This window comes from Sycon ciliatum, chromosome 1 (assembly GCF_964019385.1).
Source record: "Sycon ciliatum chromosome 1, ocSycCili1.1, whole genome shotgun sequence".
NCBI lineage: Eukaryota > Metazoa > Porifera > Calcarea > Leucosolenida > Sycettidae > Sycon > Sycon ciliatum.
This window is the reverse complement of record NC_088643.1, coordinates 29,156,493-29,180,591: the sequence shown is the minus strand read 5'-3', so window position 1 is coordinate 29,180,591 and position 24,099 is coordinate 29,156,493. Positions and strand designations below refer to the sequence as shown.

Here is a 24,099-nt window from a genome sequence, read left to right as displayed (position 1 = left end):
AGCTGTTAGACTAGCTGTTAGACTAGCTGTAAAAAAAATGTGCATGTACCGCGACTGCACTGCTCTGTCCACACAATCCACTTTCTCTAGGCTTCTCCATCCAGGACTTAGTGATTGTACTGCAACATAATCGCCGCCTCAATGTAGTCCTCCAATGCTCGCTCTTGCCTATCACTGAAGGAGTTTTGGAGCAGGCTGAAGACTCGCTCTGCGGCAGCTGAACTGGGCTGAACTAGTAGCACTTTGCGCAATGCATTGCACCAGCTCTCGATATCAGTATGGCCTCGCCACCAAAGAAGAGGATCAATTCCAGCATACGTATCCTCGCATGCAGCTAGATATGCTGGCAAATCTGTTCTCATTGCTTCGACCTCCGCCTGGGAAATGAAGGGGAATGCAACCAGCGCCTCAACATCCTCCACATCTGGTCGCATCTCATTCACTTTGCCTGGTTGAAGAGCCGAGCAGCGCGGAATGCCTGGACGACAGGAAAGAGAGCGCCACCATTTCCAAATCTAGCGTTGAAGTAGCGAACAGCTGGGCGAACACATTCATACCCCACCTCCATCCATGCTTGGTGATGAGCTACATTCATACCCCACCTCCATCCATGCTTGGTGATGAGCTACATTGCCGTTAGCCAGGACGCGTCACGCAACAGCAGCTGTAGAGGGCAGCTGTAGAGGGCAGCTGTAGAGGGCAGTTGTAGAGGGAAGCTGTAGAGGGCAGCTGTAGAGGGCAGTTGAAGAGGGTCTGTGTTGGTAAACTGCGTCAAAGTACTCACTTCCTCATATGCATTCAAGCACAGCGCCGCATCACCTTCAAGCCTGTATGTAGCTTGTACAAACGGCTCGCCAAACTCAACAGTGACAGCAAGCTGAATCTGAATCCTGGCCCTCGCTTCAAGATCTGCGATGGACTGCTTCAGACGCCTCTTCGTCACACTGTTGTCTTCCACATCACTGATGAACTTCATCACATCCCCAAAGAGGTTATGCATCTGCTGCATCACCTCCCACTTGCTCCACCAGCGGGTTTGGTTGTAGGAACACATGCTAACGCCTGTCTGTGCTTTCCCATTGTAGACGGCTTTTGGGGCTATGGGAGAATAGGGTGATCCAATCCATTACGAAGCCTTTCAGGGTATCACCTCCGATTGCACGACCCACGTTGTCCAAGGTGTGGCTAAAGCAGCCAACATCCATCACCTGGGGATACAGCGGCTTGATTGTCCTCATTGCTACGTCATTTACAGAAGCCCTATCATGCATAATGGTGACAAGATGAGGCGAGTCGATCTGAAATGTTACTGCGAGGGTGAGGAGAAGTCGATGAGCAATCTGTTCTCCCGTCATAGTCTCCGCAGCAAGCTTCAGTGAGATCAAACGCTGGTATATCGTAAAGTCGGCTCCTATACACCGCGCAATAATAGCCATTGCCTCGCAAACATGCGTGGTCCCACCGAACACAATGGAGATATGCTTGTGATTCCTGTCCATCAAGAAGGCCTTCACCTCAGCCACTTCCTTATCTCGGATCATTGGGATGAGATCACTGAGGTGTTGACTTCCAGTCAAACGTAGGCCATGTTGCTCGAGAGGAGCCGGAAGTGTTCAAGCTTGTTCAGAGGAATACCACCACTCATATAGGTTTTCAGGCAATTAACTCTAAACACCAGTACCTCATCAGAAAGGGTGGAGCCTTTTGACTTCGTCTGCTCAATGTAGGCGTGACCATCAATCCATGTTTGAGCACGCTTCGCACTCCGCTCACTCCTTGCCTTCTTTCCGAGTTCGTGCTTGGAAGACCTGATGTGCTTCTGGAGGACACTTTTCACCGTCGATACCTCATGTCGGCATGTTTCACAGAACAGCTCGCCGCTCTTTACACTCAATCCCTCCTTGGGGAACTGCTGAACTCGTACAGCCGGCCCATGACTCCTTGGTGCTTTTCCGAGAGTTGGCGGCTTATAAACACCTCTTGTTTTGGAGCCAGAGTTCAGTTGGATTTTCCTCTTCTGCTCAAATCAGATGGAGTAGGGGCAAAGACGATCGGAAATTGAGGGCGCAGCAGTAGTCTCATGTTCGCTACCGGAATCCTCACTGTCGGAATCCTCACTACTACTGCTGCTGCTGCTGCTGCTGCTGCTGTTGCTGCTGCTGCTGCTGCTGCTGCTGCTGCTGCTGCTGCTACTACTAGTACTACTACTACTACTACTACTACTACTACTACTACTACTACTACTACTACTACTACTACTACTACTACCAACCGCTTCCAAAAGTGACGGGGCATCACTCGCCATGAAGGTTTGCATGCAAACGAACCTCAAAGCTTGAGAAAGGAAGTGAAAAGTGGAACCAACTGAACTATGAAGATAAGGAAAGCATGGGCCCTAGGAACTAGGGTGCAAAAAGGAAGGAGCCTGCATGACGCCAAAACTAACTTGGCCACATCTTCGAATGCCTTTGGCAGCCATTTTGTTGCCATGGCAACGGGCGAATAATTTTCGCACATTGGGTGATTTTTGAATCATTTTAGATTGTTTTCTAGATCTATCTTTTTTGGAGAAAGGCATCCTTCCCCACAAAATCAAGTTTTACATCCACATCTTTCCATTATTTTTTCGCATAATGTGGAAAAACCTATAGTCGGGGATCCAGGACAAAAAAAAGTGTCTAAATCTGAAAGTGGTCTGCCACTAGAATCCGAGTAAAATCGAACTGTACAGGTGGAGAGAGTACCTGTTGTGGAGTCGAATGGTAGTTGTTGGCCCGTCTAGATCGGGGAAGGAGCTCCGCGAGAGGCAATTATTTTAGTTCAGCTTCGTCGGTCACTTGAACTGCTCACCTTTCGTCTCGGGCCGATTCTGAGTTGCGTAGAGTACGCACATGACAACCAAATGCAGTCAAATTTGAAAACTCAAAGCGAGTGTCTGATCTGGTCGGCGACTTCACTTTGTTGTTGATCATATTCTTGGTCAAGAAGTTTACTCTCGCTCTTGTAGATGTAAAGCACAGGGACTTCGTAAGCCTAGCCTAGATATCGTTTGGTCCTTCCACTACCCACTCGCAATGGCAGCCAACAAACTACCCGTCGTGTCGTGTAGTTTGACACCGCTTCGCGAGTGATCTCAAATGTTTTCTTGATTGGAATTTCGTTGATACGATCGATACGAGGGACACCTATCATTCTGCGAAGGTAAGCTTGGACCCTTTCCCTGCTTCTCTCTCACTCTCAGGCACACACACCTTCAATAGCACTGGATTAAATTAGAGTTAGAGTAGAAATGATATAAACGCATTGTAGTCACTACTACTCAATCGAAAATTAAATAAATAAATACTACAACTGTAGTCAGGAAGACATGTCCAGTGCTGTGCAATTCATGGACAATATGCCCAGTTTAATATGTACATTGGAATAAAATGTAGGATGATAGCGTCATCACTTTAGAAGCCAAGCTATGTACAAGCAGTTTATATACAATGTGTGAACAGGTTAGGTGTGTTGACAGCCATAGCCATAATTCACAAACACAATGGGTGGCTTGGACCAGGGGAGGACGGTGCAGTTGCCAGTGTCTACAGCGAGTCGTCAAACTCCTTTTCTGGATCCTCATCAGAATCTGAGCTGGAGTCAGACTCTTCAAAGTCGTCAGCACCAGTACTTTCCTCGCTCTCACTGTTTTGGTCGCCTTCACATGCAGTTGTTCCCACATCTGCGGCACCGGAGCTGTCGTTCTGTTCGAGTACGGCCCCAAACGGATTGGCGCATGAGCAGCACGAGCAGATGTCCGTGCAAGCCAAGGACGCCTTCTTGCACGAACAGTGCTGACTTACGCAGTGCCTTGTCTTGCACCCACAGCTCACCAGTTTTAGTATGTCAGCAGGAGCGACGCACTGCAGCATCCAGGAGATGGAAAGCGTGCCGTCAGTCTCCGACTGCCAGCCATGGCCCACTGGACTCGGTACTTCTGGCATCGCAGTGGTGGCGCTCCGCCAAATGTGGGCCTGGTAGTTAGCCCTGGCCACATGTTGATGGAGAGCGTCGCGTGAGGGCGGTAGTTTGTGCGGAGCACAGGATGTGGCCGCACAGAACTTTTGGTAGCGCAGGCTGTTGATGTCTTGCTGGCCAGGGTTGCCATACAAGGCACACGCAAACCACTCACATTCAGAAAGCAGCTGGTCATCCGATGTAGCATTGACACCCAGTGTCGCCAGTGCCTCTGCCATTCGCGTGCTTGACAGGAGCAGCTTCAGCGGAGCAGTCTTTCCCTTCCCAGAAAAGGAACTGACACTGTCACACCCAGTAAGAGCATGCAGTCCAACAATTGCAGACGAAACCAGGGGGCCCAGCTTCTGTGACAGCTGGGTAAGGTCGATGAACCGCCTCCGTTGCTGCGTGCCAGTCTGGAATATGAGCCGACCGGGAATGCTGCTAGCGGAGCCAATGGCAATCACGGCTACATCCGTGTCTGGCGACCGAATGACAACATCTGGGAATCCTTGCTGCACAGCATCAGCGGCATGAAGGATCAGCCGGGTGTCTGCTTCCTCATGATTGCTGGTCAACCTGTGAACATGATCAAAATTGTAAAAAGAGCAAAATGATTTCCCGGGCATTCAGAGAACGATAACATGGCTCTGCCAGATTATGTGATTTTCATCACTGAATTCAATCCATCAGCAATATCCTACTTGTACTTGTGGGACCAATATGCAGCAAATGTTTTATACCACTTGCTTGACAATAGTCAAAGTCGCAATAAACATGACATTGTACTGTTTGTCTTTTATAATACTAACCTGGACACTGCCTGGTGCCGTGAAAGTGTCCATTTCCCTTCTTCTTCTTGCAACACGTAGCACTGCTGTCCCACTGTTATGAATACACTGCGACTGACACCCAATGTTGCCTTGAGCTCCGGTGTAGAACTCCAATGGTCAGCGAAGAACTGGATTAGGCCGGCCTTATTCGCTCCGCTTGCCATGAACCGCTTCCACTGAGTAGGAATAGCCTGGTCTGGACGTTGTACTGCCACTCGCAGGGGCTCAGTTGAGGCCGTTCGCTTTGAGCGCTCGCACGACTTAATCGACGCAGTGTGGTATTGATCTGCTATGAAGTCAACTCGTGCTGGAGGTGTAGCTGGAAGGTAGGAGACTAGCTGCTTGAAGACTTGTTCGCTGAGCTGTCCGAATGTCGGTGGCGCAGATGTGTAGCTCTGCAGTAATGCCATCGCGTCGACCATAACGGCAGGACCACGCGGAACTGACTCCAGTGGGTCAACTTTCTTCTCAAGAGCAAGCAGCCGCTTACTCTTTGGAGTCTTCACAAGGGATCCGTCTGCGTTGGCCAGGGCCCATGGGACTGGTCCAAGCTCATGCTGGAAGAGTTCCTTCAAGTCGAATGACCTTGATTGAGCCATAACTAGTAGCCGGCCGAATAAGCTCCTATCTGCCACGATCGCTGTTGTCTTGGAAGACTTCTTTGCTGCAGATTTGGTTTCCGAGAACGTCTTCAGGTTCAGCCGTAATATCGGTGTGAAGAAATCAACTGCCTGTAGGAAGAAACAAGTCACGCATGCACACACACACAAATGGGTTGACAACTTAGAACGTAGTGCATGGATTACGGAGTACAGAACGGAATTATAACATCCCCTACAGCGTCACTTTTGATTTCAATGTGTTTGGTAACAAAGTATGTCACCAAAACATGCATCCTATCATATATCCACACGTCAAGACTTTTAACATGGTGTGCTGCAAAATCATAACCGTCTTACCTGACTCTCCAAGCGGTCTGCCACGAACTTGCTCATTGCACTCTTTCCCTGCGTGTGACTGGATAGGAGATCGGAGGTTGCTTGAGCAGAACAGACTTTCCCACTGGAGAGGCTGATCAAATCTTCACCAAGGAACGGATGGCTGAACTCTGCCAACCGCTTTTCGAGCTTCCCATAGTCGCTTTGATCCCGTTTCATTCTGCTGTCTGTGTTGTCCTTGTGTGGACGTGCTGTGCCATCATAGTCCTCCGCTTTGACGAGGTCGTTACATGCACTTGCAACAGCCGCTCGCTCGTGAGCTGTGAGCACCCAGCGGTGAACAGTTCCTTTATAGGACAATTATACAGAAAAGGGAAGGAGAAATACATCATCATGTACATGTAATCCACAACTGTTCAGGATCACATTAGAGTCGAATCATTTCCTATTCGTGATGCAGGTGGGCAGCACTGTGTTTGCATAGTGTACATTGGTTGCTTACTGTTTGATCTTGCATGTGGGATCATCAGGAAGTATCTCCCCATCAGTGGACATGTATGTTCTATTGGATAATTTGAAGTTTGGTCAGTTGTTACGAATTTTTGCCCTTACCTGGGTTGCAACTGAAGCCAATGAGTCCTCCATGTGACTTGCTTTGCCGGTTGATGGTCTGTTCAATGCACTGATCAACAGCCACCTTCGAGAAGCTGTTCGTAGACCTTGCAACAGAGAAGCAACCTCCTGATAGGGCTTTGTGGGCAGGAGGGTTGGTAGCAGGCAGTTGACGCATTTGTTGCCAATACAGCGACAGGTACCTGTGAAGCACAATGTAATGAGAACTCAATTTAGGAGAACTGAATGATTCGTATTTGAAGCAAAATGTTTTAATTGCGTCGGTCACACAGCTGATAACTTAATGAAGGGCCCAAGCATCTCACCTGGAGTAGTTCTGTCGATCGTATGCAAAGAACCATGGCAACATGTTCTCTATGCATGCCAGATGTAGCGACCAGTTCCCTGTCCGCGTAGCTCGGATGAATTGAAGCAGCAGGCCAACCATGTCGAGGTATGTTAGCCAAAACTGGGCCATGGGTGATGCTGGGCTGGTGCGTTGTAGCTGAACATGCTTTCGGTACCCTTGCTCAAGTTTCTGGTAGCTGGATGAACTGGTTACTGACTCAGCACCATCAAATATACCAGATGTGCGCAATGCTGACAAAGTTCCTTCAAGATCGCTTGACACCGTGTCTCCTCCACCTTCAATACATGAACACACACGCACATGTACATAGGTCAGAAAATTAGAACACAAAGTGCTACATGCAGACCACTGGAGTGAGAACAACAGGCACCATTTCTCAAACTACTTCACTTCGTCTAGTGTGCACAGATGGAATGCAATAAAGAAAGTTTGCAGCACAACTCCTATGTTTCTGTCCCCTCACCTTCAATGCTGTCCTCGTACAGCTTCCAGTTCACTCCCAGCAGACACTCAAAGGCAAGCTTATGGAGGCGAACACCGCGGTTGTAATGCTTGCCGGCCATCACCTGCTTGCACGCATTGCTGCCAACTACGCCTGACTCGACGAGGAGGTCTTCCAAGCCAGCACTGCCAAACCTCTTCCCAAGAACAGCAAGGAAGGCACACGACGTATGGAATGCACCCAAGCGGAGGACTACATCCTTCAGCTCAGCATTTTTCCAGCAAACTTCCACAGCTTTGGCATAAACTGCTTGGTCGGCGGTGATGATACAATGTGGCTGATTCAGCTTCTTCGATGTGCGGAGGGACCGGACAACAAGCTCATAAACTGTGCTCATGGCTGTAGGCGATGCTGGGATGATCGGCAGGTAACCGACTGTTGTTGGTGTCCCTGGCGCGGTTGACTGGTTCAGTTCAGCATTGAAGCCGGACCATGCGGGTACCAGTTGTGACTCGTCATCAGGTCTACCAAACTTCGGTGATACCGTCTGGTCTGCGCGCAACAAGAACCAAATCAGGTCAATCGATGCCACAGTGAGAAATGGGTCAATCGAGCCTTGTGCATCAGGAACTGGATGGGCCATTGGAGGAGGTCTTGGTCTCGCACCGCAGTTGTATTCTAGGCTCGGAACTGCAGGTGGGGCAACACTTCGCGGTCGGCGTTGGTTACCTGGCTCGGCACGGCTCGTACTTTCTGGTGGACACGGATCGTCCTGGAAGGGCAGCGAGTGCTGGAGCACAATGCCGTTGGTGCAGTGTGTCGTCCCTTGGCCACTCAGAGTTTCCTCGTTGAGGTCGTTATTGTCCCAGCAGAAATGAACATCACCTCCATGCTGGGAAATGCCACGGGGTACTACAACACTGCTGGCTGCGGAACTTCCTGCTACTTCGAGAGAATACCCGGTTTCTACTTCTCGCAGCTTTGAATACGATATGCCATGGCCGAACTGGTTGAGAAGATCCACCATGTGCTTGCTCCTCGTGTGGTGGTGGACAGTAAGCGCCAAAGCTACGTGCTTTGGTGTCAGAATAGATCCACGAGTTGCAGCATACACAATATCCTCAGCAATTGCCAAAATCTTGCAATGGATGTCGGCAGGGACATGGACACGGGAGTCCGTCAGGTCACCAATGTCACACTTCTCAGGGCCGACAATGGTCATGGCAAGCACATTGTAGAGGATGTCTGGCACTGGCGCATTCTCATTTACGATATCACTGGCATGTGGCATGGTGGGTATTGTGGGCTGCTGATCACGGATGGCGTTGTTCAGAGCCATGGCTGTGTGGAAGGCATGTACCTTGCAGCTGCTATCAATAGCTGGAGGTGCATCTTCATCCGCCATATCATCTCCAGCATATTCGTCGGCGCACTGCTGGGCTGCCTCAGCCTTGGCTACTGCTGCACCAACTACTTGTAGCAGTTGTGATTCTGTCAAGGAGCTGCTTACAACGCTCTCGGGTGACAATGGACCAGGACGGACGAAGTTGATGCGTTTTCCAAAATGCTCCAACAGGCGCTTCTTCAGCAGCCATCGTCGGTATTGACTTGCAGCTCCGAGCTCTGCCAGCTTGGCGCTGTACTTGGACGTCAGGCTGTCCATACGCATCGCTCGTATTTCTGTCTCACTGAAGAGCTCCTTCTCCATGCATACAGCTAGCCACTCAAAGGCTCTATCGTACACATTGTCGTCTGCAACTGCCGTCGTCTTCTTTGCCTCCAGTGCTGCCACCGTGCTAGAATGAGTGTAGTTACGGTAGCAGCAGAAATGGTAGCATATGTCCGATGCTACACAATCAGGACTGCCCTCCTGGAGGGTAAGTAAAATCCGCTGGCCTGCTTCATCTCCACGTGCATTTGCCGCACGGATCAGGCTTTCGCCAGCACGGAATTCTGAACAGAGGGTAAGCGGTTCAGCTTTCCGGTTCTTTTTTTTTGTTTTTTGTTGACATATTATACACAGAGTGATGTCGATGGTTGTCACTTTGCTTCGTGTCATAACACGCTTCTTGGGAGGTTCATCCTCACAGGCATCTGCGTCACCCACCTCCTCTGCGTCAACATTGCTGACAAGGCCACCACTCTCCTCTCCCTCAAAACGACTCAGAGTCTTCTTGTGGGTGTAGGCTGCATAGCAGCGCCTATGGTACCAGCCACGCGGGGTGCTCTCATCCGTGCTACACTGCTCCTGGCAGAGAAAGGCCCATGTGCCGTCCTGGCGAATTTTGGCAGCAGATACCACTCGAGACCAGCTGGTGTTCGTGAAATTTACTTTCTCCTCCTTTTCGCTTCCTTCGATCTTCACACAGTGGCACAAACATGAGCCCCACGAAATTTCCGAAACCTGAGTACTGGCTGAAGCCACTAAATGCCCAACACTACCTGGACTTTGTGCACAGGAGGCACAATTCTCGTCTTCCTCCATGCTTACTCGCGTGGGATTGAAATTGAAAGACCTCGTGCTTCCTCAAATAAGTTCCCCGGCCAGCGTCGTCATTTTCTACGGCGTCGTCATTTCCTAAATTTTTCAAATGTTTGTCGTGGGTGCGCAATGTGTGCATGCTCAAGCCATGCGCGTACGGACGCACGGCGAAAATAAATTTGCGACCTCCTTGAGAACGCTTGAGAAGGCTTGCGAAATCGTCGACGAAAACCCTCTCGCCGCTCGTCTCCTTCCCCGATTCAGAAGGGCCAACAAACAAAATTGACCTTCTATAACCATCACCTATCAGCTCTGAAAGCGGCAAATACTCGGAGTGAAGTGGCAGACCCAATTTTATTTTTGAGCTTCGGATCCTGTACTACTAGTGCATACCGTAAAGTCGCGGATAAAAGCCGGGCTTATAAGCATATAAGCCGCTTTCTGCATCAGGCTTTAATGCAAACCAGGCTCATGGCCAGCAATCGAGGACATCTGAGAGTTGTAATTTTTGTACTCCTCCGAGGTGTGATTTTTGGCGTGCTGGGCCAAGCACAAGGAAGCCATCTGCAAAAAAACGGCAGAAAATGGTTGTTGTTTGATCCTTTGGTGTAATCTTTGTTTCTAGTCGAAGCTAGTTGCTGTTTGGAGCAGAAACGCTGAAATTGACTATTTTCTGCATGTACTCATACATGTACTCATGTACTCAGGCATGCAGTCTCACTCGTATTTTAGCTCTTTTTCTGGAATGGATGCTGCTCTGCGCCCCTTGGTGAACATTTCCTGCGCTCGTGGAGCAGCTGAAAAGGACCACTGGTATGTCAAGTTCCTGGTTTGAAAGTGGAGAGTCGACTTTTGTGCCTTGAAAAAGGAGTAGAGAGCGATAAAGGTACGTCTGTGGCGTATTTTTGAGTGCTCCTCGTACATTTTTGATCGTGATAGAAATTCTTAGACCAAAGTCAGACCAAAGTCAGCGCGATGATGGCCGTACAGTTTTCTTGTGGATTTTTTAGTTCTTTCATCTCGTATCTATGTCAGTATCGTGATGGTGAAGTGGAGAGGGTGATTTTCTTCCTCTAGGCTTCGTTCGGCCGACTTTGCTTCGTCCTCGTTGAAAAGTGATCCTGAAAAAAAGGTCGATTCGCAAAATTATGTTGATTTTGAATGTACGTGATGACATGCGATTGCTGGCTATGTGTATGCAAACCATGCTTATATGCACCACTGATATTTTTGCCCGGCTTTTATGCACATGCTTATACGCGCGACACTTGTAGATCTACCACTGACTACCGGTATGGCGGCAGTTTTACTATGCACCGTACATAGCGCATGCACTCTTGACCTACCCGATCCGCGCTTGCATGGAAGCCAGGCTTCTACACGCGACAGGCTTATATGCATTTGACTCGTTTGATTTTCAGGCTTCTATCCGCGATGTGCTTGTATGCAAACCCGGCTTTTATCCGCGACTTTACGGTACACAGTAGAGCTAAAGTTGTACGACATTACGTCATAACATAACACGCCCCTTCGAAGATAAAATTCCATGGGTGTCAACCGGACACAAAATAAGTTACACAGTAACATAGTCATAATTATACTCTCAGGCATTCCTGTAAACGTTGTGGACGGGATCCAAGGGGAATAGCCAGCCACTTCCTTTTCCACCTGGAGAACTCCTCATCCACGATGTCGGCATTCGGCAAGTCTATCTACCCTGTAGAAGCTGACAGCATCTTCGACATCCTGGACATCCTGGACATCCTGGACATCCTGGAAGGAGGAGGCTGCTGAGACTGACCTTGCCAGGAGACCTTGCAGAGGTGCAACTTTCTCCAGGTGTTTGCTGAACTGTGACTCCAGTTCAACAATTAAATGGTCCAGAAATGGAACCAGGACCGTCAGGCGATGATATTGGTCAACATCAGCGCCCTGCAAGTTGGCATGGTGCTGCTGCCGCTGGCAAACTCTTGGAGTGAGTGACTGGCTCGATGTCTGACTTCCTGGCAACGCGGTAGCTGTGGTCTAAGATCCGTCCTGAAAACGCTTTCAGTTCGTCGTCATCGTTACGGATGTTGCAAAGCTCTTGGCGGCACTCCTGTACGAGCTTGAGGCCAGAACATAGATGTTGTGCCACTCCTTGTACCCGTACCATTGGCTCTTTCAGGTATGAGAGCACTCGATGAAGGCAAACAATCGCATACTGTAAATATACAAATTTTCGGCAGCTATTTAATTTCGGCTATATTCGGCACCGACCCAAAACGCCTAAATTAAAACGCCAATGAAATTTTTCACAGCATCTGTCGCACTATACCATGCCCTCTACCCCACGCCGAAAATAAATCGCCGCCGAAATGTCAAAAATCGTGAAGTGCCGAAATTTTGTATATTTACAGTAGATAAAGGAGAATGACTCCAGCGACTTAAGGTGAGCAGTGGCATCTCTCTTATCATAGGCTGGGAATCCGTCAGCATAGGCCAGGTAGTCGTTGCTGCCATTACCTCGCATAGCTCCATGAGAAAAGGGTGGCACTGGAGGAAATGCTCCCATCCATCTATGTTCTCCACCCACCACGTAATACAAACATTTTAAGTGGAGCACGGCTTGCAGTTGCTGGCCCATCTTGCTGCTGGTGGGAGCAAATCTGATTCAGGAGACCATCTCTCTTTGGCGAGGCCTGGACCTAGTAGTTAATATCCTTGATCACAGTGATGGAGTTACGGATTGATGGCTCTGTACATGCCTGGGCAATCACCAAGTTCAAGGAGTGTATGTGTATGAAATGAACCAGTGACCCTTATAAAAAATATTACCCTTTAATAGGCATGTAAAATCATACATTGATTGTTTATCGTCAGATTTTCTCGAGAAATCGGGGTGGACGGGAGGTATTTTATTTTATTTTTTATTTTGCATGTATGGCTGTATGGTCGGTGTTCGCAACCTCTAGACATACCTCTTTCTTCACTTTTCTTTTTTTGAAGCCATTTTGCACAGAGTGAGATAAATCCATGTGATGCAGATGAATCGTCAGCCACGAATAACATCTTGCAAGATAATTTTGAGAATACACAAAGGGAAAAGTGAAACAACCAACGTAGGACAACAAAGAGAATCCGGCAGCTGATAATCTCTTTCACTTTTCAAGCCTATAGCACGATGATACACGTGTGATTTAATCTGCGGACTTTGCCTTCCAAGATCTACAGCCACGCTGATTAGAGGCCGTATAGGCATAGATCACAGTACATACAGTATATTTACTGTAACTAAAAAATAAAATAATTTGGCCGGGAGGGCGAAAAATCGGGGCGGGCGCTGACGATAAATAATCGATTTTTTTACTTGGCCTTATAACGCTTCTCCTCTCTCTCTTCGGAGAGAGTAAGTTTTTATCAAACTGGCTGGCCGGACTTGCCATTGCCGAGGAATGAACAGCTACTAAGCTCCAGCACCTCCATGCCCCGCTCTCGGCTGAACCCTCGGCGAGGTGGTCGCGGGTGGAAACTGAAGCGATTTCGCGGGTGGACGACACTGATGCGCATCCGTCATGGAGTCGGTTTCGAGAGTCGGTGCATGCTGAAAGCCGCCATCACCATCAGAGCTTGTGCGGCTGTCAAGGAATCACCATCATCCACCTCCTCGCCAGGTCAGCACGCCACGTCCTGTTGTCTTCATTTGTTGTGTTAATTCTTTCCAAATTTGGTATTTTGTTCATCGTATCTCTCTCTTTCTCTTTCTCTGTTTCCCCGTCCCCGGTCCACATCCTCTCTCTTTCCCTTTATCATGTCCCTCGGTCGATTTTCCTCGTTCGTGGATGCTGCATGATGTAGTCTTCTGCCACCCTTCTGTTATACATGTATATTACTCGTGCTTGGCCTGTTCTGTTCCTTTATTTTTGTCCTTCATCGTTACTCTCCTGTTTTTGTTGTTGTTGTTTTTTGTCCCTCTTTTGTGTTTTTATTTATTTTTTTGTTCTCCCCTCTTTCATTTTTGTACGGATACGTGGCACAGTTTGGCATATGCGAATATGTGGGTTGCCATTGTGCGGCTGACATTGCCGCGGAAATGCATATACTTCAAGTAATAATATTATAACAATATTTCTTGGTCTGACGCAGATATCGTTATAAGGGTAGGTGACGTCAATGTGCAATGTGGGTTATAGGTTTGTCAGTATCATTGATATTGTTAACTTGGATAGTCTGATCTTGAATGGATGATGTCAACTGTGTCTGTCTACCACTACAGGCATGTACAACATGATTGGTAACGTGTGGGAATGGACCAGTGATCAGTTCCGTGACGAGAGTGGTGGACAGGAGAAGAAATACGTGTTGCGCGGTGGATCCTACCTTGATACGGTCGAAGGCGAGAAGAATCATATCGCACGTGTCACAACGCGGTCAGTTGAATGCTACTTCAGTACCTTTATATTGGAAGAGGTTTGCATGACTGTTGCATCTACTGAATTCTGAATATGATGCTGTGGTAGACGTTCTTACCCACACAGGCGTAAGGTGTCTATGTTATGTCATTGTGTTTATGTCATTGTGTTTATGTCATTGTGTGTGAATATGTCATTGTATTATGTCATTGTGTTATGTCATTGTGTTTATGTCATTGTGTTTATGCCATTGTGTTTATGTCATTGTGTTATGTCATTGTGTTTATGTCATTGTGTTTATGTCATTGTGTGTATGGCATTGTGTTATGTCATTGTGTTTATGCCATTGTGTTTATGTCATTGTGTTCAGGCTTAGGAGGTTAGATAGTGGGTAGTGGGCAGTCGTGGCATGGAGGAGACGGAGAAAGACACTAGTTCCAGAAAGTAGTTATGTCTCGGTCCCAGATTAGGCATTTTTAAATGATCCGTCGGACCGTGGTGAATGCAAGACATGATCACTCTCAAGGCTGTGGCCGACTGACCTCGAACATAAGCCAGACTAGTGATGGCGTACTCTTTGTGCAAAGTAGTTAACCCTGGGTACATTTAAACTCTTTGACTGGTGATCACAGCTAATGTAGCAACGGCATCATGGAATGTCTTCATGGCCTGGTGTTCGAGGTACATGAGTACAGCCGACAAGAATCGATAAAGCCAACCAGTATATGCATCGCAACATTTTAGTTTGCAATATATCCATCATTCATGATAATTATCAGTTAGTCGTTAGGAGTTGTTGACTGGTCGTGTCAGGCCTGATTTAAGCTATTTCTGTGTCCTTCAACTGCAGAATGGGTAATACACCGGACTCTGGCTCAGACAACTTAGGTTTCCGATGTGCAAAGAAGGCTAAAGGCAAATCAAAGAGCAAGACTGAACTCTGATGTCAAGCATCTAGTTTATAGTACGTGTGTTCTAATCTTCTATTTACAGCTGCAACACAAGATTCCCCTCATTGCCAGCCAAGTCCGAGCTCACGCACACTCAGTCCTTCATGTACAGATGACTTGGTGCAATAGACAGCATGATGCTGGCATCATTAGTATTCAGTATCCGGTGTTTCAGGCTACCATGTTCCCAGACTGAATTAGGCAATACTGAATGTTTAGGCTACTGTCAATGAGACAATGAGAATGGAACCTACTAGTTATTCTCGGGACTTTTTATTCTTAGTTTTCAAATATTTCCTTACTTTCATCGCTATTGACAGAATTGTCTGGAACAATACTAGTGCCAAAACCTTCAACAGATTTCTGCCAGCCCCTCTTTTATTTTCTGCAATATATTTATATTGGAGGCTTCAACCAGTGGCAGTGTACAATAAGCTGGAAGGGCAAGGATGTGGGAGCAAGATGTTGTATACCAAGTGAGAGATTTTTGTTCCATAGAGAATTAAGGGAGCATCTCATAAGTTCGCATTTTGTTTCTAAACGTAACGCATTTCGAAACGGGGGGGTATACCGGTATACCGGTACTGGCGGTAGCGCCCTTTTCGAATAGAAAAATGACAGTTTGCACATTTTCTGGAAGTGTACAATCTACTAGAGACTGTCAGTGCGGTGCATGTGCTAGATAGCTTCAGCAAATGAGTGTGTTTAGGTGTAGATCTACATTGTACCTGTGTTTGCAGATCAGCTAACCCTTGCACTGCATGCATGCAGGCTACTCAGAGGTGTCAAATGTCACACCAGCCTGATCAAACCGTGTACCTGGTCAGCTTTTAAAGCAGTACAGACTCAGTTGTTGTGGAGGAACTGTGTTTATGTACGTGTAGATCTACATGTCATTGGTTGTACTAACTAATAATATTATTACTTGTACTCAGTAGATGCGGTACTACTGTATGCCATTCACTACCACACTGGCAAAACATTCATATCCATGTACATGTACATGCAGTGTACATGTACATAAGCATGGGGCATGGACATGTACATGTACATGTACATGTACATGTACATGTACATGTAGATAAACACAGAAAATGTGCCATAAGACTTTCGAATAGAGGGGGGAGGTAGGGGGGTAAAGTCTATTTGAAATGCGTTACATTTGCAAAATAAATGCGAACTTATGAGATGCTCCCTAAGGGGGGGGGGGGGGGGGGTGATTATAGTGGTCCTGAATTCCAAAAAAGAACTGAAATGCACTTATATCATAGTTTAGTATAACCTGCCTCATATGCATAGAAACAAATGAAAAGCGAACTCCTGTTTGTAAAAGTATGGGTTTTCTCTTATTTCGTGACGTAAATGCGAACGTATGGGTGTGGCTTTCACAGGTCCTAAATATAGGGAAGGATTCATTACACACTAGCCAAATTTTGGGAGTAACAGTTTGCCCTCAAGATGCTTCAATCCTGAAAATTTGAACAAAATCGGACAGAAAGTGGTCTTTGACCTCCGATATTTTTTTGAGATATAGGCCTGAGCTACCTTAACGCGTTGCTGTATTATTATTGTGTTCCATGTTGAAGGTTGATTGTTCACAAATCAATTGAATTGGGTATAGCAAAGGTGACGCTAACATGCCTCACTTTAGAGAGAGAAATATTTCTGCACCATGCACCAGGTCATGTAAATGATTTTCAGTGTTAGCCGGGTGTGTATGTCCTTGGCTTGCCTTGAAGGTGTCATGCATCCGGGCGTCGGACGCACACCATTGCTATCTGATCATGAGTGCTAGCTGTGAGCTGTTAGTCGAGGAACGCAATCATGTTCATTACATATGACTCAGTGTGCGGTCTCGCTGTACACGATGTCCAGGGTTTCATTATCGCAGTGCTCTTCCAGGTCCGGCAATGTCGTCTCAGCCTTCATAGCCTGTGTATCCAGCTGTAACAGTGCCATTGCTGTGCCCGCCTTTGCTGTATCCGAGCCAGAGGAAACTATGGAGTCGACACGCGGTACGTGCATGCTGTGACAGCTCAGTTGTGTCACATTGGTGTCACATGATATGCGAGAGTCACGAGTTGAGCTCAGGCCCTGCTTACGCCCGGCTGATGTGAAAGCTTTCGAATCGCGTAGCAATGTGGAACATATGAGATTCTTCCAGATGGACCAATTCCTGGGACTTAGAAATGCCCAGGCGCACCCCAGCACATTGACGAGAACATAGGCGGAGATCTTGGCAAGGAAATAGGCAACTCTAGCACGCGGTAGTGGCGGACATTTGCCTGGATCAGTGCACGTCAACTGCAGACATGTATCTCGTAACAACAAACGCTGCTTCCAATCCGTCATGCTTGTTACTTCATGAATACTCATGGAGACCTGCATTGCCACCAGTAGTACACTGAGAGCTACGAACACTGGCATCTGTATCATATAGCGCTGGCTTCCTGACGCCGCACCACTCTTCTTCCCTTTATGCGATCGTGCTGCCACTCGGCCGCTGAGCAGCATTCGTTTCACAGTCCGCCGTACGGACCAGAGGTGTCTCATACCCAGGCACATGAACAAGGATCCAGTGAGCAGTGCCACACCTTGTGGTACGACCAAGTAGTACAAGACGTCCTCAGGATCATCCAGCCAACAGAAACCATACACGAGCACGCCACTAACTTTCCTCTTGACCAGCACAATGATAAGTAGAATGAGTGCAGGGATCCACGATGCCATGTGATACACTGCCAGGAGATGGCAATTAGACGTCGCGGCCGCTTCTTGTGTAGCAGCATTTGCGCAAGCGTGGCGCGGTGCAGAACGAGGTGAGTAGAGACGTGAGAATGTGATATACCAGGAGTGCGCTAAGCATGCCCACCAGCAACTGGATGCCAGCAGGAAATAGTAACTGATGGAAAACTGCACTGCACACAAACTGGCATCATCTCCTGCTCGTGGCTGCTGGAAGAGCCTTGAACCGTCAGCATGGCAGATCAGAGACACTGCACCACTCGGTACATAGAAGCGCAGACTGAAGCCGAGTGAGGAGAGCAAGGCGCATAGGTCTAGGTAAAGCAAGACTTGCATTGGATACTTGCTCATGCGACGCCATTGCAGGCAGAAAGAGCACAGGGCAAATACACAGATGACCATGCAGACGTGGAACGTTACAGCCATTAGGGTGCCAAACGCTCTGATGTCGCTGTCGTCCATTACTCTGCTTACACAGGACTCAGCACACGGCAGCCACTTGCCAGTGAATGGCATGTCCATGCTGGTAACATTCAATACGGACCATATCGCCACGTATAAGCGTTTCAGCACTGCCTGCTTTTCAGGGTTCCAATGCTGTGCAATATCTGTCTCAACATACGCATGTACTCTGGTGCAACGGGTGCTGATGTTGAAGCAAACTGAGGGTGGTCTGCCATACGTACTAGCCTTGGAGATGGATGGACTATAACCGGCTTCCGCGCTGGATGCCACCAAGTTGGCCACTGATTCTTTGTAAGGGTAAATCTCCTCCACTACACCATATCCATGTGCAGTGTCCGTAACGTTAAGACAGTGCACGCGCTGTCCTGGAAGCGAGGTGTCCGAGCCGCAAGACTCCATGACGCGACTTAACAGAAAGTACATCCTTTTCTGCTGCAGTGTCTTGCTATAGTGTCCAGCCATGCTTCGTACACTCCCCAACACTGATTGCAGCTCAGTACACAGGCCTGAACAGAGCCTCAGCACTCTCAACTGCTCCATGGGCCGATGCTGTTCTTCAGTTGACATAGAAGTTGACCTGGTGGTGGATTCACCACTACTAATACCATCACTTATGTCAGCTGATGTCCTGGCGTTCATGCTTACTTGGTGGTGTGATGTGACGTCACTGCTAGCATTCAGTGCGGGCAGGTCCGTGACAAATGGCAGAGATGAACTATCACTGCGGTTGGGTGTGTAGTTCTCTCCGGCCCCAGACAGGCTGCTTCTGGAGTTTGCTGCTGTGGCTTCAGTAGCACTGCTAGGGACGGTCCAGTGCTTGCCATGGTGTGTTGCCGGACTGGAGACAGGTAACACTGCAGCGGCGTGGTCTGCTACGGTTCTGTATGTACATGCAGGCACAAAGGTAGAACACATTAGCATGTCTACAAGGTAGCTGATCGCCAGCTCAGACTTTCTTTTCCACTGTAGCAGGTGGTATATGGTCACCAAATCTTGTTTCCTTTGCTGATAATATCGTAGCTGAGCACTCCAAGACCCCAATAGCATGCCCATGTAGTGTTCCATCAACTGGTCTCCTCTGAAGAAGAAGAAGGTCTTCCTAAGCTTGCTATATTCATGCAGGCTAATGTTGATATAGATGCCACTGGCCTGCCTGTACGTATTGGCATATAACGGGCAAACAGCGTTCAAGGAGCGAATGATAACTTCTCTCTGAGCATTATCCACTGGTACGCAATGTCCGGCCGCCATCCCAGGACTGGCTAAAACCGCCGCCGCCAGATGACACGCTATGATCCACAAGAGAGTCGGGGACGTCATCATGGTCATGCTGGCGTGGCTAGCTTGTAAGGATGATGCAGCCAGCGGCATGGCGCCCATCACCATGATCACCCGCTATCCTCAACGGGTCAAGTAACACGATAACGTTGTTGGTTAGACAGTTACTGTGGCTGCCAACTAACAACAGACTCATCACGACATCAGGCTCGGGTGACTACTGAATCAATAACGAGTTCTCGCTCGGTGACTTGAGTTAGCTGGTTGTGCACCATGACTGTCTTTGACCGTTTGAGCTGCCACGCATTGAAACAATTCTGCATGCATGGTCTTCGCGAAGCAGCGAAGTGTTGTCGACCGAAGAGTTCACACCCCTGCACCTCTAAATTCTATTGTCGCAATGGTTCTATCCTTGCCTCGCACGTACTACTCGCTTCTAGAGAAGAACGGTGCGCGACTTGCACCAACACCACAGTACTATCACATAGGCACTCACTGACTGAGTGCCACGGTATTTTACCACCGATTGTGTGTCTGGCACATTGTGAATTACAGTGTACTTCCAGACCTTCCAGGCAGTATGTAGCACTTCACCACTGATCTTCATTATCAGTTCAGTTCAGTTCAGGACATAATCAGTTGCTGGTGGTTGCATGACCAGTCTGTCTGTTTAGTGCTGAGCTGGCTGACAGGTTGAAGCCAGAGAGAGGCTTCCGGACGTGTGTAGAGGTTCTACGTGTGTGCTGTGCCTGGCAGAGTTGACCAGTTTGAGAACAATCATGTTCGCTTGCGACCATGTGACTGATGTCTGTGATGAGAAGGGCGGAAGGAGCACAGCGAACATAACGGAACCGTGTGTACGCACCTGTGGTGCTGATTGACGGGCTTGGACTGTGGTTCCCATGGTGACAGACCATCTCGGGAGTCCAGTTCAGGTACGACTACGAGTACGAGTTTTGCACACCGAGTCTGTTTGTTGCGCTGTCCCTGTTGTGACAATCAATGTCATTGTGGAAGGTCACTCTCGTCCGACTTGTGCGCGTGAGCTTGTAATTGTGTCAGTGCCAGTGTGGCCATTCGTTTCCCGTACTTCATCTATACAATCTACAATCTACTACTAGTAAGTAGTATATCGATCCTCCACGTGTGTTTATTCTTTTACAAACTTGGCTGCTGAGTTTCGACATTCCAATGCCCTACCCTCAATTCCAGACTCTAATACTGTAATAGATCATTGCCTCTACGATTCTCTTGTGAAGCAGGTCTCCGAAGGAGGGCTATGAAGGGGAGCTGTGATGCAGGTTTGTGTAGCAGGGCTGTGAATCAACGCTGTGAAGGAAGGGTGAAATGGAGGGCTGTAAAGTAAGGCATTGAAGTAAAGCTGCGATGCAGGGCAAGGGAACAGGGCTGTTCATCAAAGCTGAACTGCCTGGCTGCGAAGCAAGGCCGTGAAGCAGGGCTTTCAAGCAAAGCTGTGAAGACGGGCTGTGAATGCAGGAGCCTCTTTCGCGGGCAAGATACAATAGTTTGAAGTGCAGTAGAGACTGTAGAGCTTAGGGACCGGCGGATTCTGCTCGAAAAGAAGTGAAATTGGCAGAACCATACAAACTTTATGGCGGGCAATTCCTCGAATTCTGCTCCATTTCTTTATCCACATACCAAACATGCATGAAACTTACCAGAAAAAGTACCGAATTCTGCCAATTTTTCTCCCGGCAGAATCCGTGGGACCCTAGTAGGGCTATGAAGCAGGGCTGGGAAGAAGCAGGGCTGTGAAACAGGGTTTTGTAGTCGGGCTGCGAAGCACGGCTGTGAGCCGGCCCAGAGCTACTAGTATGAAACAGGCCTGTGTTTTGGGCCAATTTTTGTTATTTTGGCGTATTTTTCCGCAATTTTTTGGCAAGTGATATCTTTTCTTCCTTTTTATTCATTTCTAACCCATTGCTCATTGGGGGACCAAAACCTGAGTTTCTTTATTGTCAGATCGCCCCTACATGTGTGATTCTGTGAAATGCATTGCCGCATGTGCCCTTGTCACACCACAAAACAACCCTTTTGTGAAAACTCGTGGTTCTGTGCCAATACCGGTAGTTTTTAGATCAAAGTCAAAAATCCCCGGTATGCCGGTAGTGACCGTAGTTTCCCGGTATAATGCAGTACCGGGAAAACCGGTATGGTTGGCAAGCGGTACATGTACATGTACATGACTGTACATGTACATGTACTGTACATGTACATGTACATGTACAGTCATGTACATGTACAGTCATGTACATGTACATGTACAGTCATGTACATGTACATGTACATGTACATGACTGTACATGTACATGACTGTACATGTACAATCATGTACATGTACAGTCATGTACATGTACATGTACATGACTGTACATGTACAGTCATGTACATGTACATGTACATGTACAGTCATGTACATGTGTGAGCGGACAAGGTAGAAATGGAACGTTAACTGCAGTCTGGCAAAAACTGTTTTTTTGCATGAAGGTCACCTACAACTATCTGTTTTTCAGATCCCAAAGTTTCAGGCTGATACTATGGTGGGAAGTGCCTTACATTCACCATTTTCTAGATGCCGGTCAGTATTTTAACGTCTGTTTCGGGATGATTTAAACAGTCCACCCTTCAGTACAACCAAAACACTGAAAAAAAACCCATTATCTTGGCCTGTATTTCTCCACAAGTGTATATCAGTGTGAAAGATGAGCTGATCACACACATGGACTCGTTTGAGGTGGAACCAAGCAACAAAACCACATAACTAGAAACAGCCGGAGCCGAAAAATCAGCTCCAGAGTAACTCGTGATGCAAGGCAAAATAATAGGACTGTTGAAGCTGGAACTCAATCCACACATCAAATACCACTACACACATGTCAAAAATAGAAGAATTTGGCGGACAAATGGTAATTCCAGTGCGTTCTTGCTTCAGCCATGTGTGCACGCTCTCATTGTATACTGTTGGCGACCTCGGACTCTGCTCTGATGCATTGAGGCTCCCGACGACTGAGCAGCGCAACCTTGGTAATATAGTTTGTAACATTTTGGCAGGAGACAGACAGCTCTTGAACACACAGCATCGAAATAATATTCCGGAGACGCACCACCAATACGGTGCCCATTGGCGAAGCAGGACGAGTCCACAGACTTGAGAAACTGTACTTAACGTAACGTTACACATCAGTCCGCAATCCGAGGCCCGATTTGACTTCTTTCCACTCAGCTCATGTTCACCAGCCTTGACCATTCTGTGTATCTCAATTCTTAAAACACTCATTTCCAGACAGTGCACGATGCAGGTCTGCCACTTGCATCCAATGCATTGGGCAACAGCTAGCTAGTTGTTCTGGGCTATTAAGTCCCTGTATACGTTCCCCTGTGGTGCACAACGCTATTGTTTCTTCAGCTCCTGCCCTGTGTGCTTCAGAGCTCTGAAGTCGGTTCGGCGTATACATTCAGTACAACTCAGCATCCACAGGAACGTTCCCCTTCATTGGTGTTATCATCATCACTGCTGTCACCACGTTCGCCTGCATCCGAAAGATCCATCTCATTTGTTCCCTATGTCTTTTTGTACCGCGCTGAAGCCAGCAGCAAACAAAACGCTGATCGGCACGTCGTTTTCGGCGTAGTGGAAGACGCTCTCGACTACTACCTGACTCAGAAACGCTCTCAGAATCAGAGAAGCTCTCAGCACCTGACAGCAGGCTATCAGCTGATCGCCGTCACCTCCAAATTCGCCCGTCAATACGCCACCCGTCGCACAACTAGCTGCCATATCTTCCTTCAGCCATAACGGATTCACTTCAAATTTTGAGTGCTGGACCTTGAAGCCCTGTGCTGAGCGAGGCACAAGCGCTTGATGCAAATAGAGCCCTCTAACCCAGGTAAAAAATATGCCACAGTTTGCCAAACTTCAAACGCCTGTATCTCAAAATGATGTCATGCAGCTAACGTTCCATTTCTACCTTGTCCGCTCACATGTACATGTACATGACTGTACATGTACATGTACAGTCATGTACATGTATGTAAAGCAGGGCTATGAATAGGGGTACGGTGTGCGGATAATTAGGCATGGGCAGGTAATGCTAGTTATTTGCTGCGATAATCATAAAGGCAATGCTCATAATATCAGGATATACATGTAATGCCACTTATAATGCTCGCACTACTCCATAATGCCAGTTTGAAAGCTGGAAAAGTCGATTTAAGAAGGCCGTCTTGGATCAAGGCCAGAGCGTAGAAGAAAAAAAAAACTTAAACAGCAGTGAGCATGTTGTCTGAAACAATCCACTGAGAAGGTTGATTTGCAACGCCAAGTCTCCGGAGTCCGGACGAAGCCGGACGAGTTCAGATGTACGATTTTCGGAACTGGACCTAACCAGCTTCAAGCATGACACCGTTGTTGACCGGCAATTATGCTCAAGTTGTAATGCCAATTTTGCATGCGAAATGGTGTTATAATGCCAGCAGCATTATGCCACCTGGAAAACAGGGACTACCGGTATAATGCCAGCCATAATGCTAGCATTACCTGCCCATGCCTACGGATAATGCTAGCATTACCCGCCCA

At 47.8% G+C, this 24,099-nt stretch overlaps 3 protein-coding genes across 3 annotated transcripts in view; 1 reads left to right on the top strand and 2 right to left on the bottom strand.

Moving 5' to 3' along the window:
• LOC135821749 (inactive C-alpha-formylglycine-generating enzyme 2-like) overlaps nucleotides 1-15,428 on the top strand; it is a 29,413-nt gene extending 13,985 nt beyond the window's left edge. The window contains exons 7-8 of the mRNA XM_065334749.1: nucleotides 13,929-14,082; nucleotides 14,915-15,428. Of these exons, the coding sequence (XP_065190821.1) occupies nucleotides 13,929-14,082; nucleotides 14,915-15,008 (248 nt within the window). The 3' untranslated portion in view covers nucleotides 15,009-15,428. The remainder of the gene's footprint in view (nucleotides 1-13,928; nucleotides 14,083-14,914) is intronic.
• LOC135806720 (uncharacterized) lies at nucleotides 3,585-6,872 on the bottom strand. The gene is made up of 4 exons (XM_065320946.1): nucleotides 6,706-6,872; nucleotides 5,789-6,582; nucleotides 4,809-5,560; nucleotides 3,585-4,575 (listed from the first exon to the last, which is right to left on the bottom strand). Exons 2-4 carry the CDS (start codon nucleotides 5,984-5,986, stop codon nucleotides 3,585-3,587), a joined length of 1,941 nt encoding a protein of 646 aa, XP_065177018.1. The 5' UTR covers nucleotides 5,987-6,582; nucleotides 6,706-6,872.
• LOC135806719 (uncharacterized) lies at nucleotides 6,702-9,676 on the bottom strand. The gene is made up of 2 exons (XM_065320945.1): nucleotides 7,213-9,676; nucleotides 6,702-7,024 (listed from the first exon to the last, which is right to left on the bottom strand). The coding sequence occupies exons 1-2, from the start codon at nucleotides 9,674-9,676 to the stop codon at nucleotides 6,702-6,704; spliced, it is 2,787 nt and encodes a 928-aa protein (XP_065177017.1).
• Nucleotides 15,429-24,099: the final 8,671 nt, after the last annotated feature.